The following is a 20,652-nucleotide window of genomic DNA, read 5'->3' as shown; positions in this document are numbered from 1 at the left end:
AAGTCACAAGAAAAATTAGAAAAATTTCTAAATTCAGTAAAAATACAATATATCAAAAATTATAGAATGTAGCTAAAGCAGTGTTTAAAGAGAAATTTATACAATTAAATGTTTACAAAGAAAAAAGTTCTCAAATCAATAATCTAAGCTTCCACCTTAAGAAACTAGAAAAAGATGAGCAAACTAAACTCAAACCAAGAAGGAAGAAACTTAAAATATTAAGATATGAGAAGAAATAAGTGAAACAGAAAGCAGAAAACGAAGCGAAAACCCATAAAACCCTAAGCTGGTCCTTAAGGTTAGTGAATTGGATAAGCTTCTAGCCAGATTGATCACAAAAAGAAGATACTAATATCAGGATTAAAAGAGGAGGCATCACTACAGACTCTAAAACATCAAAGGTTTATAATAAATGAATATTATGAACAACTTTATGCTCATAAATTCAATACCTAAGATAAAATGGATGAATTCCTTCAAAGACACAAACTATCAAAGCTCATTCAAGAAGGAACAACTTGAATCAAGCTATATCTATTAAATAAATTTAATCATAGTTAAAACCTACAGTATATATCAGGCACAGATGGCCTCATTGACAAATTCTACAAAATATTTAAGAAAGAAATAATATTCTACACAAACTCTTTCAGAAAAGGGAAGAAGAAAGAACACTCATAAACCCATTTTATGAGGCCAGCACTATCCTAAAATTCTAGTATTAAAACAAGACAAAGACATTAAGAAAAAGAAAATTACAGATATATAAAAATAATCCTGAATATAGACACAAAAATTCTCAACAAAATATTAGCAAGAAAATCTTCCAATGTGTAAAAAGATTAACATTATAGTATAGCCAAGTGAGATTTATTCTGGGAATTTAAGGCTGGTTGGTGTTGGAGAAGACTCTTGAGAGTCTCTTGGACTGCAAGGAGATCCAATCAGTCCATCCTAAAGGAGATCAGTCCTGGGTGTTCATTCGAAGGACTGATGCTGAAGCTGAAACTCCAGTACTTTGGCCACCTCATGCGATGAGTTGACTCATTGGAAAAGACCCTGATGCTGGGAGGGATTGGGGGCAGGAGGAGAAGGGGGAGACAGAGGATGAGATGGCTGGATGGCATCACCGACTCGATGGGCATGAGTTTGAGTAAACTCTGGGAGTTGGTGATGGACAGGGAGGCCTAGCGTGCTGTGATTCATGGGGTCGCAAAGAGTCGGACACAACTGAGTGACTGAACTGAACTGAACTGAAAACATTAAAAAAAAAAACCAGTTAATATAATTCTGTAATGGCACAATAAATTTAAAAAAACTACATGAGTTTCTTAAGAGATGCAGGAAAAGAAGGGGAATAAAAGAAAAATAAAAGAGAAGTATAAGTCATACTGACTGGAAAAGAAGATATACACTGTGCCCTGTCATACACAACATGACTGCCTACAATGAATTTACCAAAGAACTACTAGAGGCAATAATCTAGCAAGGTTGCAAGGTACAAGGTCAATATACAAAAACTAATTGTAGTTCTATCCTAGCAATGAACAATTGAAAACTGAAGTTAAAAACAGTACTATTTATAATAGGGCTTAGATACATGAAATCCTTAAGTAAAAATGTAATAAAATATGGGCAGGATTTATGTGGCAAAATACGAAACACCAATTACTTAAAGAAATCATAGAAAATTTAAATAAATGGAGAGATATATTGGTTCATGGATAGGAAGACTCAATATTATTAAGATGTCAATTCTACCCAAATTGTTCTACAGATTCAACAAAATCTCAAGCAAAATTCCAGCAGGAATTTTTTTTCTAAAAGTCAATAACTTATCCTAATATTTATATGTAAAGGCAAAGGAATTAGAACTGCCAAAATAACTTTTAAAAGAAAATCAAAGTTGAAACCATACTGCCTGGATCTCAAGACTTATTTTAAAGCTATAGTAATCAATATAGCATAAAAAGGACAGACACATAGACCAGTGGAAAACAAGAGAGAATCCAGAAATGGAGTCTACCTATACAGTTAATTGTTTTTTCAACAAAGGTGTAAACTTAATTAAATAGAAAAAAGATAGTCTTATCAATGAATACAACAATGGCATTCATATTTTTAAATGAAAACAGAACAAAAAATTAATTCATATCCTAGATCATATATAAAAATTAACTCAAATGAATCAATGTGCTTAAATGTAAAACCTAAAACTATAAAATGTCTAGAAAACATAAGAAATCTCTGTGATCTAAGTTGATCTAAGATTTATTTGATATAATGCCAAAAACATAATTCATAAAAGAAAAAAATCAGTAAGTTTAATGCCATCAAAATTTAAAATGTCTGCTATTTGAAAGAAACTGATAAAAAATAAAATAACAAGCCGGACTGAGAGAAAATATTTACCAAACAATTGTCTGATAAGGGATATATATATATATATATGTATTCCATACATATATATATATATATATGGAATATATAAATAACTCTCAGAATTCAATAACAAGAAAAGAACCCAGTACAAAAACGGGCAAAAGATTTTAACAGATATTTCACCAAAGAAGGCATCTGGGTAGCAAATAAGCACATGAGAAGATGCTCTATACCGTTAGTCACCAGGTAAACACAAATTAAAACCACTATGTATCTATTAGAATGGCTAAAATTTAAGACAGAAACAAGAAAACTGAAAATACCATGGTGGTGAGGATTTAGAGCAACAGAACTCTCATATGTTGCTGGTGGGAAAGCAAAATGGTACAGTCACTCTGGAAAACAGCTTGACAGGTTAAACATAAACTTCCCATATGACTCAGCAATTCCACTTCTCTGTATTTACTGAAGAGAAATAAGAATTTATGTTCACACACAAACCTGTGAGTGGTTATAATAGCTTTCTTAATAAATTGCTGAAAAGGGTAAACAACCAGAATGTACTTCAGCTGAAAAATGTGTAAATAAACCATGTCCTACTGAACAGTAAAAAGGATCTACCTAGTGATACATACAAGATGAATCTCAAATGCATTATGCTAAGTAAAAGAAACCAGATTCAAAAAGCTACCTACATCTCCTTTTAGAAAAGGAGAGAGTTACTAGATAGAAAATCAGCAAGAACAGAGATCTGAACAAAACAATCAATCAACAGTGTCTAATTGACATACATAGAACACCCCACTTTACAAGAGCGGAATACACAATTTTCAAGCACCCATGGAATAATCACCAAGGTGGGCATAAGACACACTTTAGCAAATTTAAAAGAACTGATATACAAAGTATGTTTTCTGACCATAATGGAACAAAAGTAGAAATCAATATTGGAAAGATAAAAGGAAAATGCCTAAACACTTGGAAATTAAACTTCTAAATAAACCATGAGTCAAACAGGAAGACTCAAATAAAATAATAATTTTTAAAAACAAAACTGAATGGGAATTAAAATATAACACATTAAAACACGTGGGATGCCAGCAGTGCAGACAGTGAAATTTATAGCACTTAAATGTTTATTAGAAAGTCCTCAAATTAAGAATCTATAGCCCTATGTCAAAAACTAGGAAAAGAGCAAATCAAACAAAAGGAAGGACATAATCAGAAATCAATGTTGTTTTTATTTTAAGGAAAACACTGAAAACTACAAAACATTGTTGGAAGAAATTAATGAGGACATAAATAAGTAGAAAGATAATCCATGTTCATGGATTGAAATACTTCATATTATTAAAATGTCTATACTACTGAAAGCAATCTACAGATTCAACACAATTCCTATCAATATCTCAGTAGCATTTTTTTTTTGCATATACAGGAAAAATAATCCTCAAATTTATATGGAATCTCAAAGGATCCTGATTAGTCAAAACAATTTTCGAAGGGAAGAATAAAATTAGAGAACTCACATTTTCCTTACTTCAAAACATATTACTAAGCTACAGTAATCAAAATAGCACGGGACTGGCATAAAGACAGGCCAATGGAATAGAACAGAGAGGGCAGCAATAAAACTCACATATATGGTTAAATGACCCATAAAGGTGTGAAGACCACCCAACAGCAAAAAGACAGTTTCTTCAACAAATGGTGCTGGGAAAATTGGATATACACACACAAAAAAGAAAAGAAAGTGGACCCTTACCTTCATCATATACATAAATGAACTAAAAATGTATTAAAGACCTAAATGTAACATCTAAAACTATAAAATTCATAGAAAAAAACACAGGGGGACGCTTTATGACACTGGATTTGGCAATGATTTCTTAGATACTACAACAAAACCAGAGACAATAAAAGCAAAAATAGACTTATGAGACTGTATCAGACCTAAAAAGCTTTTGTACATCAAAGGATACAATTAACAGAGCTAAAAGGCAAATTACCAAATGGGAGAAAATACCTGCAAATCACATATCTGATAAGGCATTAATATCCAAAATGTATAAAGATATCCTACAATTCAACAACAAAAAATATAAAAACAGATTTAAAAATGGGTAAAGCACTCAAACAGACATTTCTCCAAAGATGACATACAAATGACAAAAAGCATACAAAAAGATGCTTAACATCACTAATCATCAAAGAAATACAAATCAAAATCACTATGAGATACCACCTCATACCCATTAGGATGGATATCATTTAAAAAACACAAGATAACAAGTGTTGGTTGGTGGAGAAAATGGTGCACTCTTGTAAAATGACACAACCACTATGAAAAATAGTATGGTAATTCTTCAAGACTTAAAAAGAGAATTACCACATGATTCAACAATCCACTTGTGGGATTCAAAAGCATTGAAAGCTGGGTCTTGGAGAGATATCTGCACATCCTTGTTCACAGCAGCACTATTCAGAGCAGCCAAGAGATGGAAGCAAACCAAATGTCTACTGATAGATGTGGCATATACATACAATGGAATATTATTCAGCCTTAAAAAGGAAGGGAATTCTGTGACATGCTACAGCATGGATGAAACCTGAAGATGTTATGCTAAGTGAAATAAGTCAGTCGCAAAAAGACTATACCATTCTTTTTATATAAAGTATCTAGAGTAGTCAAACTCATAGAGACAGAAAGTAGAATGATGGTTGTCAGGTGGTTTTAAGGAGCTGGAGGGAGGGACTGAGGAGCAGCTGATATTTTATAAATATAGTTTCAGTTTTGCAAGAGTAAAAAATGTTCTAGAGATTTGTTGTACAACAATGTAAATGTACTTAACACTACTGAACTGTACACTTAAAAATGGTTAAGAAGATAAATGTTATGTTGCATATATTTTACCACAATTTAAAAAAATAGTTAAGGCAATACACTTTGTCATGTGTATTTTAATAAAATTTAAAAGTTTTAAATTGCATTACATGATAAAAAAGGAAAATTAAGACCTTTACACAATCTTATCTAGAAAACAAAAGGGGAGGAAAAACTTACCAACTCATTTTATGAAGCCAGTGTTACTCTGATATGAAAAGCACATAAATACAGCTTTTCAAAAAAGGATGCTACATACTAATATATCTCATGATCCCAGACACAAAAATCCTCAACAAAATATTAGCAAACTAAATCCAACAATGTAGAGAAAGATATACACATACACTGTGACCAAGTGGAATTTATTCTAGGTATGCAAAGCCTTCCAATCAGTCCTTCCAATGACTTCCAACGGAAGGACTGATGTTGCAGCTGAAACTCCAATACTTTGGCCACCTGATGTGAAGAACTGATTCATTTGAAAAGACCCTGATGCTGGGAAAGACTGAAAGCGGGAGGAGAAGGGGACAACAGAGGATGAGATGGTTGGATGGCATCACCAACTCGATGGACATGAGACTGGGTAAACTCCGGGATTTGGTGATGGACAGGGAGGCCTGGCGTGCTGTGATTCATGGGGTTGCAAAGAGTCGGACATGATTGAGTGACTGAACTGAACTGATGCAAAGTCTGTTTCAACACTTGAAAATCAATCAGTATAGCTCCCATATCAACTTGAGAAGGAAGAAAAATCATTTAACATTTATTGATACAGAAAAAGCATTTGAAAAAAATTTATTTTTGATAAAGACTCTCAGCATGTTAGAAACAGAGGGGAACTACCTGATACAGACTATCTATAAAAAGCCTATAGCTAACATACTTAGTGGTAAAAGACTGAATGCTTTTCCTAAGATTGGGAGCAAAGCACTCTTATGCAACATAGGTACTAGATGCTATAGCCACTGCAATAAAGTAAGAAAAAGAAACAGTCTTGTACACTGGAAAATCAGAAATAAAATTTTTCATATTTACAAATGACATGAAATACTTAGGTGTAAATCTAACAAAAGATTGAAAAGGTATGTTAAAACTTATAAAATGTTTATGGAAGAAATCAAAGAATGTCTAAATAAATGGAGAGAAACACTGTGTTCATGCACTGGAAGATCCAGTGTAGTAAATATGTGAATCTTCCTCATGTGATGTAAGTTTAATAAAATTTCTTTCAAAATCCCAGAAAGACTATTTGTAAACAGAAACAAGTTTAGTCTAAGATTTATATATTAGAAAAGCAAAGGCCCAAGAATAGCTAAAATAATCTTGAACAAAGAGAAGAGTCATTCTATGTGATATTAAAACTTATTATGTGGCTTCCAGTACTTGGTATTGGTAGGACAATAAGACACATAGATCAGTGGAACAAATTAGAAAACCCCAAAATATACTGAAACAAAATAGGCTCTTTCAATTTTTTAAAAGTTACAAAAGCAATGCAATAGAGGGAGACAATCTTCTCAACAATGGTGCTGGAGCAACTGGACAACCACAGGCCAAAAAAATGAACCTCAACCTAAACCTCTCACACTGTACCAAAATTAACCCAAAATAGATTATGGATTTAAAGGTACAATTTAAAACTATAAAACCTTTGGAAAAAAAAACATATCAAAACACTTCACACTGAAACTGTGGAAGTACCCTCTTTAAAGTGAGGAACAAGATAAAGGAAAATGCCCTCTTTTATTGTTCATTTAAAATATTATACTAGAGGAGGTCCTATCTAAGAAACAGAAAAAAAGAAAAGAAACAGAAAAAAGAGATATAAAAATATTTGCAGATATGATTGCCTACCTAGAAATCCAAAAGAAAGCAAATATTAGCTATTCTATACATTAGTAAAACTGATGGACACATGATCAACATATAAAATTAAATAGTATTCCTAAACACAAACTACAAATTAGAAAGCAGTGACAGAAAAAAAAAAAATTTCATTTTAATAGCAATAGAATGTATAAGATGTCCAGAAATAAATTTAACAAAGCTGTGCAAGTACATTGTAAGAGAGTTAGAAACATTGCTGAAGTACATAGAAGATTCTCTGAATTAAATGGAAAGACATGTTGTGCTCACAGATAAGATGTAACAGCATCAAGATGTCAATTCTCCCAAATTAGTCAATGAATTCTTGTAATTGGAATCCAAATTATAGCAGGATTTTTGTGAAATCTGATAAGCCAATCCTAAAATTATAGGGAAAAGGATCCAAAATATCTAATCTGAATTAGATTCAGTTAACCTGAATCTAAAAAAAGAACAATTAGGTGAGGAAACGTATTCTTACTGGGAATTCAGACTTACTATAATTTAACAATGTAATAGAGCAATTTTGTAATGGTACAGGAATGGACTATACATCAATGGAATAGAATAGGACTCTGACAAAGAATCACAAATGTACATAAAAAACTATGTATATAACTGAACTGGTATTACAGATCAATGGTGAATACCACTTATCAATGTGGAGGAAAAAACAGTCTTAGATTGCTATTAGAGACTTAACACAAAAATAGATTCCAGACAGATCAAAGCCATAAATGTGAAAGCACTTTTAGAAAAAAGCCCACAAGATTATGTTCAGTGATCTTTGGAAAAGAAATGATTTCTTGACCAAGATGGAGTAAGAATAAACCACAGAGGGACTTCCCTGGCAGTCCAGTGGTTTAAGACCCCATGCTTCCACTGCACGGGGTGTGGGTTTTGATCCCTGGTCGGGGAACTAAGATCCCACACACTGTACAGTGTGGCCAAAAATTAAAAAAAAAATACACCATAGAACAAAGGACTGATACATGTTATAGTAAATTTTTAAAACGTCTTTTTAACAAAATACAAACAAAATATCAGGTTGAAAAGCTGCACAAGAAGAAACTGCAATGCATACTGACAAAGTATTAGAAGATCCTACTTTATACTTGAATAGATATATAAAATATAATAAGTAGACATCAACTATATACATCAAATTCTTGTCAGTGGTTGGTTACTTCTTGGAGTAAGAAATAGGACTAAGAACAGAGACCAAAAGGTACTCCAGTTTTATCTGTAATATTATCTATTTCAATGAAAAAATAAACAAGTAAAATACTAAAAATCATCAGTTCTGAACCATGTGAACGTGAGTATTTATATATTATTCTCAGTATTTTATTTTAATTCTCAAAAAGCAAACAAAAACAATAAAAGATAAAACTGGCTCCATGCCCTGGCCAAAACAAAAAGTTTAGACAACAAAGAAAATTTCCCCCAAGACCATGATTTGAGAGGGCTGGTTCTCATTCTTTCTTTCCTTTGCAGCTATGTTCAAATTCTCATATATAACTCTAATCAAGATTAGGAAGGCAGCCTATCTTCTGCACTGCTGGGAAAGTGGAAAGAAGTCACAATCAAGTCCAAGGTAATTGGAATGACAAAAGCTGTAAGCAACAGGGAAAGCTAACATTTCAGAGGCTCTCCATGGTGCGCCAAGCAGAAAGCCCCTTTTGTTTCTCATCAGACTTGCAGCTGAATGTGAGGAGTGCTGTGTCACGGCCCTTGTCAGAGGATGATGGAGCCTGGCAGTATGGAGAAGCCCAAGAGACTCTGTCCAACAGAGGAATGTTCCCTCACAACAGCAGGTCCTCTGTCTGGAAGGGATATGAGGGAACGACACGGCACACTAGGATTTCTCCAGCACCCAGGGCAAAATAAGCCTTCATTGAGGTGGGGTCCAAATACAGCCTGCTGCCCTGCTCTCACAGTAACATGAAGATACAATCAGCTCCATTTAGAAAAGCCGTTAGTCTTAAGCAGGAAAAAACATGCTCTCCATATTTTAAAAAGCTGGTTACCACTAATGACAATCCAATAAACATTTGAGGAATGCCTACTATAATCCCTGACATCATAAATAAGGATTTCCCAGGGCACAGTTTAGGGACTCCTTGGGACAAACATAAAGTGAGATACTAAAGGAGGATAAAAGCAAAAAGAAAAGTCTTTAAGAAAACTTTATTTCTGGCTCTACCACTCTATCTATGACAACAGCATTTCTTCCTATCAAATAATTGCTCATGGGAACTATGCCTCTCATAACTCCCTTTTATGAAAAACAAAATTCTAAAGTCTAAAAAAAGACACCCCAAATCAATGCATTTACTTTCCCTGTGTTTAAAAATAAATAGAAACCATTGGACCCCCCCCCCCCAAAAGATACATGATATGTTGTTTTCTAAAAGAAAAGTTAACATGGTTTTTCTTTTTCTGTTTCTCTTTAAAACTAAACACAGGGGAGCTGTGTATTAGTCAAGTAGGAAGTAAGTAACTTAAATTCAATCTCTCAGGAAATTAAGAGATAAAGAAAACATAAAATAGAGGGAAAATTGATAAATACAGGCAATGTAGAGAGATGTCTGATAAACGGCAAGGCAAAAAATAATAAATAGGTACATTTTAACATGTACCAGATTCATAAATGTGGAGTTTTTTCTCTCTAAATGGTACTTTTATACCCCGAGAGAAATCAGACCTATAAATGCCAGAAAACACATAGAATTTCACAAGGTATTTTCTAAAAATGGCTTCAAATTCTACAGTGAAATTCAGTCCTAACATGTACCTCTGTAAAGAGAAATAAAGGACCACTGGTACACATATTCCCCTTTACTCAAGTCTCAGTTATTAACTAGGTCTCTGGGTCTCTCTCAGCTTCTCCTTCTAAACACAAACCTAAATCTGCCCACATAACTTTTCCACTTGAAGCCTTTCAGTGATTTCCCACCGCCCACAAGAAAAAGCCCTAGTCTACTGGCATGGCATAGCAAGGTCTTAAATGGCCTGCCCTGGTTTCTACCTTCCTCCCCACTGTTATCCGCCACAACTTCCCATTTAATTGCTTATCATTAAGTCATACTGGAACTAAAGACTTATTTCATACCTCTGTGCCTTAACTTCCCACAAACTCCCTTCTGTCTGGAATATTCTCCCCCTTATCTTCACCAGATTAACTCAGTCGTAAAAAATGTAAGTTAGGTGTTGATCAATACAAATAACGGTAGGTTAAGAGAATGACAGGAGACAGAGGTGAGCTGTTTTGGCTAGCTTGGTCAGGAAGGGAGTCTCTGATGAGGAATCAGAGAGAAAGCCTCGCAGCTGATGTGGTACATTCTGAACAGGGGAAACAACGCAAAGGCCTGAGGCGGAGTCTGCTTGGTGTGTCTGATGAACCGCAAGGATTTTTTTCCCCAAGTATTTGAGTTCTTATAAACTGGCTGCCATGTGGAGAACTGGGCTTCCCAGGTGGCTTAGATGGTAAAGAATCTGCCTGCAATGAGGGAGACCTGGGTTTGCACCTTGAGTTGGGAAGATCCCCTGGAGGAGGGCATGGCAATCCACTCCAGTATTCTTGCCTGGAGAATCCCCATGAACAAAGGAACCTGGCAGGCTACAGTTCATGGGGTCGCAAAGAGCTGGACACAAATCTCCAAAGAGTCGGACACAGATCTCCAAGAATGGAGAGATGGAGAGACTAAGCACAGCATGTGGAGAATATGGGGCAAGGGTGGCCAATTGTAATAGGAAAGAACAAATCTGACTCCATATTAGATCTGTTATATTTTACTTAACCTTTGTCTTCTATTGTTTTGCTTCAAGTTAAGAATGTTGCCTATAGCCTGAATTATAATACATTCTCATGACTCTGACCTTTAAAAGTGCAACTCTTTTCACTGGTTAAGATATGAGATAAAAAAGCTGCAGGACAGAGAATAGCACTTCTCTCCTTGGAGGTTTACAGGGACATCAGTGACCTGACCTACTCAGCCAACTGCAAGAACAAAGGATTACCGCAACAAGAAGTTTGCAAAAACAAACCAAATTCCCTCCCCTTTTAATATAAAAAAAGCCTGAATTCTAACTCAAGTAAGATGATTCTTTGGGATGCTAATCCACCATCTTCTCAGTCTGCTGGCCTTCAAAATAAAGTAGCTCTTCCTTGTCCTAACAACTTGTCTCTTGATTTACTGGCCTGCTGTGCAGTAAATAGTGCAAGCTTAGAGTTGGTAACACAACTGGAAGGCAACTATAATAATACAGGTAAGAGATGAGGAAGGCTTGAACTAAAATGATCCTAAGAAGTAGTAAGACTCTATATATTTTTGAAAGCAGAATTGAAAAAAACAAAATGGACTAGTTGTGGGGTATAGGAGAAAGAAATCAGGGATGATGCCCAACTCTTAATCTTGAGCAACTGGAAGAATGAAGAGATGGAGGAAAATGTGCACAGCAGCAGGTAAAGCAGGGAAGGTGAGGGGCCAAGGAAAAGTAAAGAAGGGACCAAAAGTTTGATATTGGACACACTAGGGTTAGACATCCAGACAGAGATGTCAGGTAGGTATCTGGGAATATTAGTTTGGAATTTAGGGGCAGATCAGAGCTGAATAAATTTGGCGATTATTTGAAATCAAAAGGTGTGGAAAGCCACAGGACTAGATAAAAGTACCTATGGGATGAGTACAGAAGAGAAGAGATGCAAAGATGAAATCCTGAGATAACTGGATTTTTAGAAGTTGGGAACATGAGGAGCCTCCAGCAAAGGAAATGTATCTCTAGCTTAGTCCAGATGGCAACCTTCTTAAGAATAGATACTACTCTTTGTCTTATCTGCAGCTTCTGGCTCAGTGCCTCTCAGTTCATAGTAGATATTCAGTAAATAAATTAAACTGCCCTTTGAAACCCATCTAGAATCTAGAGTTATTTCCTATAAGGTCTCCTGGTAAAATATGAGAGTACAATGACTGAAATATAACCAACCCAGTGAGGACATCTTTTCAACCAGTGGCAGCACCCACTGAACTGATTCTGAAATAGCACACCACTGCCATAAAAGCCATGAAGAGATTAGGCAGAGATGAAGACTCTAAAAGAAAATCTATTGATTGGAAAAGCAAACACTATGATGTTTAAAGACCAAGAATCATGAAATAGAAATTTTTCATCTTCTATTGTTTGACAAAATAAATAAATATGAAACATATGGGCAACTCCTCTGCTTTTTGTGTGTGTGTCAGTCCATAATTACCACAAACAGACACAGTAGAGAGGCTGAGCTTCCAGGTCCACCTACCAGTAGAAGGGGAGCACCTGTAAGGAATTATAACACTCTTAATGTCTCCCTTCAGTCCTCTAAACATTTTATTCTGTTCATTATAAAAAATTGAAGTGATACAGGTAACTGGAGCTTATATTTTATTCTGAGATAGAAAAAAGGAATATGTAAATTTCTGGATCATCTTTAAAGTCTTCTGTTGCCAAAATGACTAATCATATGGAAACAGATGTGTGTGAATAATCCGGCTGACTCACAAAATAACTTTGCTACCATAAAGGACACTGAACGAATCATAATGGCCTTTTATTCAAGCTCTCAAAAGACATTTTGGCTAACTTTTCTACTTATGTCTAAGTTGAGCAGAGGTATTTGGTGATTAATGACACAAGACAGGAAAATGAGAGGAGAAGACTGGGGAGCCTAAAAACCGGGGAAGGACGCTGGGAAAGTCAGGATTTATAGGGAAATCAAGATTTAGAAAACCCATGGTCAAGTGAAAAGGAATCTTTTCTTCAAAATAAATAGATACCTCAATCCCACCAGGAAACTAAAGCTTAAATGTGATTCTGTATGAAACATGAAATTATCCATGAAGTCAAATTTTTATCTTTTACTAACTATGCACTGTGCTATTCACTATTCATTGGCGTTTTGGGGAGAAATTACGCATATAACTTGGAAGACAATTAAAGAGATGGTAAGTATAGTACTAATGCCCTGTTTATACATCACTCTTAATTCATAATGAATGCATTTTAATATAAATTCCTCTCTGTTATTCACCATTTCATCTTGCATCAGCATGAATGCTATTATATTCTTTTAAAAATGGCTAACACAGCTCCTGGCATATTATAGTGGCTCAAAAATCAGTCCACCAGGAGATTTATAAGAAAACTACTAGGGAATGTGTACTACAGTGGATACATGTCAACTTTGGCATCAGAATGCCCTTCTGATTTGAGGGAAACCTAAGATAAATGAGAGGCAGAAACCACGTCCCACTACAGAAGCTAAAGAGTAGATATTCTCTTTCTCCCCTGGAAGCTAGAACCTGGGAAGGTGACATAAACCTGTCTAACTATAGCTGGAATTTTAAATCCTAAGATGAAATACAAGGACATGAGGTCTGACAGAGATTACTCACAGCAGATAAGGAAGAGTCAAGCATTCAAAAGCATGGATACAAAATGTCTGAAGGCAGTACAGTCTAGCAACCTACTGATGACTGCCCAGTGACCAGTGTAAGAAGGATACTGTTTATACAGTGAGATCTACAGAAATCTGGGCTGTGCCTGCCTTCCCCTAAACCCTGCCCAAGCCTAATGCTCTAATCTTATCAGTTCTGAGCCCTACCCAGTATTCATTATTCTTTTACTAAATTCCTGTTCTACTTAAGTTGGCTAGAGTTGGTTTCTGTTCTGTGCCCTAAGGGCCTGCTACCAGGGAGTAGATTCCCAGCAATAGTACCTCAGATAATTAAAGGTGATTTGGGATTGGTTCCTGGCCGAGCAGAGGCCAGTGGACATCACAATATTCATGGGAGGGATTCTGCAAGTCCTTGCCATGAAGTGGTGAAATAACTAATTATCACTTGAGTTCACATGAAATGCTCTAGGAGACTGAGAGAGTGCTGCCAAGAATAAAACACATGAAGGGAATGAACAATTCAAGACTATGAGCACCTGCTATTCTAAGGGTACAAAATAGAGAATATTACATAAAGAGAATGTTAATGTCAAATTCCTATAAAGGATCTTCGCTGTCTTACAACAGAGCTGAAGTAGCTATAAAAACAAATATACAAGATTTTATGCTCTAGGTTGCTAAATTATAGGTCATTTTGCATCCATATTGGAACTATCCTATGAAAGTTGGAGCTGATGGGAGAGACACAGAGTATATATTGGAATGGAAGGATATATAAGGAAGGACTCTGAGGACTTGGGAATATCCTGAATCCTTAAATCCTCACTGGGTCCAAATAAAGACTGTTCCTCTGCAGCTTGAGAAGGCAGTAAAATCTCCTTGCCTGAGGGAATTACCTTGCAAGTGTAAACTAATTCCCCATTTGCCTCCTCCTTCCACATACTAGATCTGATAGAAAGCCTGATGAACTATGGACAGAGGTTTGTGACATTGTACAGGAGACAGGGATCAAGACCATCCCCATGGAAAAGAAATGCAAAAAGTCAAAATGGTTGTCTAAGGAGGCCTTACAAATAGCTGTGAAAAGCAAAGGAGAAAAGGAAAGATATTCCTATTTGAATGCAGAGTTCCAAAGAATAGCAAGGAGAGATAAGAAAGCCTTCCTCAGTGATCAATGCAAAGAAAGAGAGGAAAACAACAGAATGGGAAAGACTAGAAATCTCTTCAAGAAAATTAGAGATACCAATGGAACATTTCATGCAAAGATGGATTCGATAAAGGACAGAAATGGTATGGACCTAACAGAAACAGAGATATTAAGAAGAGGTGACAAGAATACACAGAAGAACTGTACAAAAAAGATCTTCACGACCCAGATAATCACAATGGTGTGATCACTCACCTAGAGCCAGACATCCTGGAATGTGAAGTCAAGTGGGCTTAGAAAGCATCACTACAAACAAAGCTAGTGGATGTGATGGAATTCCAGTTGAACTATTTCAAATCCTGAAAGATGATGCTGTGAAAGTGCTGCACTCAATATGCCAGCAAATTTGGAAAACTCAGCAGTGGCCACAGGACTGGAAAAGGTCAGTTTTCATTCCAATCCCTAAGAAAGGCAATGCCAAAGAATGCTCAAACTACCGCACAATTGTACTCATCTCACCTGCTAGTAAAGTAATGCTCAAAATTCTCCAAGCCAGGCTTCAGCAATACGTGAACCGAGAACTTCCAGATGTTCAAGCTGGTTTTAGAAAAGGCAGAGGAACCAGAGATCAAATTGCCAACATCCACTGGATCATCGAAAAAGCAAGAGAGTTGCAGAAAAACATCTATTTCTGCTTTATTCACTATGCCAAAGCCTTTGACTGTGTGGATCACAAGAAACTGTGGAAAATTCCGTAAGAGATGGGAATACCAGACCACCTGACCTGCCTCTTGAGAAACCTGTATGCAGGTCAGGAAGCAACAGTTAGAACTGGACATGGAACAACAGACTGGTTCTAAATAGGAAAAGGAGTACGTCAAGGCGGTATATTGTCACCCTGCTTATTTAACTTATATGCAGAGTACATCATGAGAAACGCTGGGCTGGAAGAAGCACAAGCTGGAATCAAGATTGCCGGGAGAAATATCAATAACCTCAGATATGCAAATGACACCACCCTCATGGCAGAGAGTGAAGAGGAACTAAAAAGCCTCTTGATGAAAGTGAAAGAGGAGAGTGAAAAAGTTGGCTTAAAGCTCAACATTCAGAAAACTAAGATCATAGCATCTGGTCCCATCACTTCATGGGAAATAGATGGGGAGACAGTGGAAACAGTGTCAGACTTTATTTTTTGGGCTCCAAAATCACTGCAGATGGTGACTGCAGCCATGAAATTAAAAGACGCTTACTGCTTGGAAGGAAAGTTATGACCAACCTAGACAGCATATTGAAAAGCAGAGACATTACTTTGCCAACAAAGGTCCGTCTAGTCAAGGCTATAGTTTTTCCAGTGGTTATGTATGGATGTGAGAGTTGGACTGTGAAGAAAGGTGAGTGCCGAAAAATTGATGCTTTTGAACTGTGGTGTTGGAGAAGACTCTTGAGAGTCCCTTGGACTGCAAGGAGATCCAACCAGTCCATCCTAAAGGAGATCAGTTCTGGGTGTTCACTGGAAGGACTGATGCTGAAGCTGAAACTCCAGTACTTTGGCCACTTCATGTGAAGAGTTGACTCATTGGAAAAAACGCTGATGCTGGGAGGGATTGGGGGCAGGAGGAGAAGGGGGAGACAGAGGATGAGATGGCTGGATGGCATCACCGACTCGATAGGCATGAGTTTGAGTAAACTCCGGGAGTTGATGATGGACAAGGAAGCCTGGCATGCTGCGATTCATGGGGTCGCAAAGAGTCGGACACGACTGAGTGAACTGAACTGAACTCCACATACATACTCTACTGCACCACCATCAATCAAATCACAGCATTGTCTGTGGGATCAATTACAAAAACATCAAAACATTTACAAGTCTTTGGTCATTTATATGGACAAACATATGGGAAATGAATATAGGTAATATAAGAAATAAGTTGTGTTAACCAAGGGGAAAAAAAGCAATTCTAGATCTGGCTGATTTTGTGTAGGTATATTACCAAAGGTTCTGAATTTTAAAAAACCTAGTGGCTAGCTTCAGTGGTTTAGAATTATTTAGAGTGGTTCTAAGCTGGCTGAGTGGAAATTGGACTCAGTGGTGGTGGTCTATGCTAAAACAAGTTGAAATGTCAAAAATTCTTTGAGCTAATGTGGAAGGAGGAATTCAGAAACTTCAAGACACAGGGATGAAGGAAATTACTGTCACCCTGCTACCACTTCACCCATTCTCCATCCAAAACCCTACAAAGACCCAGAGATACTTCCTTCCCCAAGGCCTTGCAAAATACATTAATGAGCAGAGCACACACATCTTGGAAAACATTGTATAGGCCAGGGATGCTGGGAGACACTGAAATCTGGTTGCCCATTTCAATATTTCAGTATCAGGAAGGAAGGAAGAGATCAGGCGGTAGCATCGAGCTACTACTACTAACTGTAACTACTTACTACTAGTGAGTGAGAAAAGAGGCATAATCAGAAAAAAAGGCATCAAGGCCAGAGTGGTAACTAAAATAGCTTGACTGCATCAATCTTTGGTAGTAGGTAATTGATCACAGTCTACATAGGATTGGAATAGGTTATCTCATTACAAGGAGAAAAGAAATGTGTTTTCATTTGTATAATAAATTTATTAGGGTAGATAAGAAAAGAAATGTTTAATACATAACTTCAGAGAAAAGGTATATATCTAGATGTTAATCAAAATAATCTCTGTGCCAGACTATAGTAAATGTTCTTTTCACTGAATTGCTCCTACATGGGAAGAAGTCCCAAGATTAGGGGAAGCAAGATTATTACTTCTCACTGCAGAAGCCAAAAAGGAACAGATAAACTCACTTCTTATCTCTGGGGAGACAGAGTGTGGGCACATGCCTTAAACACAGCCAATCAATTGGTCAGATGCACAGGTCTGAACTTAGGGAATGAAGCAAAGGTCAGTAACAAATTATTTTCAGCACTAATGGGGAAATCAAAAGTCCATGACACTGCAGCAAGTGTTCAGTGGTGAAGTCCAGCACAGTGTGCCAACGGAAATCTATAATAAAGAAGACTGGAGGAGGGAACCTTGGCTATCCTTGCCTTCCTTGGTTCCTGTCTAAACCGGGTTCTCTAGACCATCCAGCAATTCTTTCAGTTTCTCAATATCCTTCCAATAAAGTCCTCCCCTGGATAAAGATGATTTCTATGACATGCATTCAAGATACTGATTACCACAGAGGCATGAAAGCACTTTAGGAAAATGGCGCCGTCAGGGACAGAAACAATTCACTGCCACATACACTACTTCCTGTAGCAGACTGGAAGCCGAGTAACCTGTCACGACAGACTTACGCCTAAAGCCAGCATATTTACCTCTTCTAACAACACATTAGATTGAATCAAATGAAACTGCAGATATCAGACTATAGTTTTCTTAACCTAAAATTTTTTTTACATGATTTAACTTATTATTTCTGGTTTGTGCTAAAGGCATAGCCGTATTTCTTCCTAACTAGCTGTTCTTAGCTAATTTTAAAAGTTTACCTTCAAAATCCTTACTTAATTGTCTAACATTTTTAACATTTAAGCATTAAAATTCTACTGCTAATAGCACAAATCTCTTACACAGCCCTGGTTGAGCCTTACAGTATGGAAACTCTCTTAAAGTCTGTAAATAACGGAGAACTCTGGGGAAAAAAAATGTCCAGCAGGAATGAATTAGGACTTCCTTGTAGCTCGAATGGTAAAGATCTGCCTGCAATGCAGGAGACCTGGGTTCCATCTCTGGGTCGGGATGACTCTCTGGAGAAGGGAATGGCAACCTACTCCAGATTTCTTGCCTGGAGAAGCCCTTGGACAGAGAAGCCTGACTGGCTACAGTACAGACGGTCACAAAGAGTCAGACATGACTGCGTGTTATGTGCCAGATGCCAGGAATGAATTAGAATCACAGAAATTTGTAAACAGAATGTGGTTTGACTCACATTCAGTCTTAACTTGCATCTTGTCTGAAACTCCTCCTGTTGAATGTTATTCTTAAACTCTTTAAGAATAGAATAACTTTTGGGGTAACTGATTCTAGTTTCCAATACCCAGAAACCTGTTTAGGGAGTCTTTTTCCCTTTATGTTTACCTATATAAAATCTGCTACATTTCCTTTACATTTATAGAATATTAGTTTCTCACCAAACAATATGTATTAACCCTTCATATTCAGGCGTCAGCATTTCTCTTCCGACTCAACATCCTCATTTCTTTAATATTTCCTACTTAAGGAGTCTATTTTCTAGTCCCTTTCTCATAATCACTAAACCTCATGTACATTTGCCAAGCCTTCCAAACTGCAGAACATAGTGGAGCTTAAAAGCAGATACAATGTGAACAAAGAGCCCAGTTTTGGGGGTGGCTGAAAACGTGCTCCTGGAGGAAAGGAACAAAAAGGAATCGATGATATGGAAATGCAGTGGGAACTACTGGAAGCAATCAAATACTTACCCAAACATTCCTAATACAAGTGCAAGGGTAGAAGAAACACACTATGGAAAACAATATAAAGCAGGTTTGCTTTTTGTGTTTCTTCCTTTATTTTTTAAACCTATCACCAGTCTCCTAAGAAGGTCCAATAACAAGTTAGTAGATTTTGCTCTAAAGCAATAGTTCTTAAGCTGCCTCAATACTTACTAAAGTGTTGCTAAGCTGATGAGGGTTTTTACCTGAATGGCACTTCTTCCTGTGGGACATCCACATAGTAACGGATAAAAAATCTCTCGGAGTCTTCTCGCTCACCATCAGTAACAACACTGCCATTAAGTTTGGAGACCGATGGCAATCTATAAATAAAGAGCAAAAGATACAATAAAATGATTGGCTTGAGGCCCAGTCTTATTCTCTTGAAAGGATGTATTTGATGTAGCTCCGCTTGTGTACAACTACTTACATGAACTAACAAGATAGAAAATAAACAGACCAAAAGTATCTCTAAAGTTTCATTTTTGGAAGTAACACTGACCTTTTATAACCATACCTCACCTTTCAAAATAAGATTCTATAGGGAACTGTCCAAACTTAAATATGATGCAACCCACACATGTAATTTAAATTCTCTAGGATCTATATTTTAAAAAGTAAGAAGTAAACAAATGAGATTAATTTTAATACTACATTATATTTAATCTAATATATCTAGGATATATTTCAACCTATAATCGATACTAAAAGATAACTAAGATACTTCACGTTCTTTTTGTTCATATAAAGTATTTGAAATCTAGTATGTCTTTTTTCATTTACAGTACATTTCAATTCAGACTAGCCATGATCTCAAGTGTTCCCAAGTCACACACGGCTTGATGGGACCACACTGAACAGCATAGGTCTACAGGGCAGCCAGTACAATTCGGTCACATGGTTCAGGAATCATTTATTATATTTACAAAAGAATCATGTAAAGAAAACCAAGCACAAGGCATGCAAGACTCACTCTTCTTAGGAGAAAAGCATGCTGAAATTTATTTCCTCAGTAGGATATTAACGTGTACGTTAACAACTGGAAAGCAGTAAAGACCTGCTAGGTATTAGCTGGTCAGAAAGATCAAAGCAGTTTACAGAATCACTCTTCTTTAGGGAATCTTAAAGATTACTGTTACCCTGTTAAACTACTATGTATATACACAAGAGAACAGAGCAAAGCTCCATGGTCCTTTACATCTTAGCCAAACCTTAACACTGTTAAAGACACATACATACAAAAATAAACCCTCATGGGACATTTTCGTAGTCTGAGGGAAGCAGAGGCTGAGACATGAAAGGCAGGACAGTTGGAAGAAGGTAACAACGTGGTGGTCAAGTTTAGGTCAATCTAAATGGAAGAAAAAACCACAGATACTGCTCTCTTGAGTTTCATGCTAATGAACAGCCCAATTTCCAGGGATTTACACTGTAAATGACTTCTATGTTAACAGA

General features: G+C 36.5%; 1 protein-coding gene across 8 annotated transcripts in view; it reads right to left on the bottom strand.

Annotated features, from left to right (window-relative positions):
* The window catches only part of LOC122693632 (tubulin-specific chaperone cofactor E-like protein), a 161,710-nt gene that overhangs the window by 105,644 nt on the left and 35,414 nt on the right, over window positions 1-20,652 (bottom strand). For all 8 annotated transcript variants that reach the window (XM_043901299.1, XM_043901242.1, XM_043901268.1 and 5 more), the window contains one exon: window positions 19,404-19,520. In XM_043901299.1, coding sequence (XP_043757234.1) covers window positions 19,404-19,520 — 117 coding nt within the window. The remainder of the gene's footprint in view (window positions 1-19,403; window positions 19,521-20,652) is intronic.

The sequence above is a fragment of the Cervus elaphus genome, chromosome 1 (genome assembly GCF_910594005.1).
Source record: "Cervus elaphus chromosome 1, mCerEla1.1, whole genome shotgun sequence".
Classification (NCBI taxonomy): domain Eukaryota; kingdom Metazoa; phylum Chordata; class Mammalia; order Artiodactyla; family Cervidae; genus Cervus; species Cervus elaphus.
The sequence above is the reverse complement of the archived record's forward strand: the minus strand, read 5'-3'. Positions and strand labels throughout refer to the sequence as shown.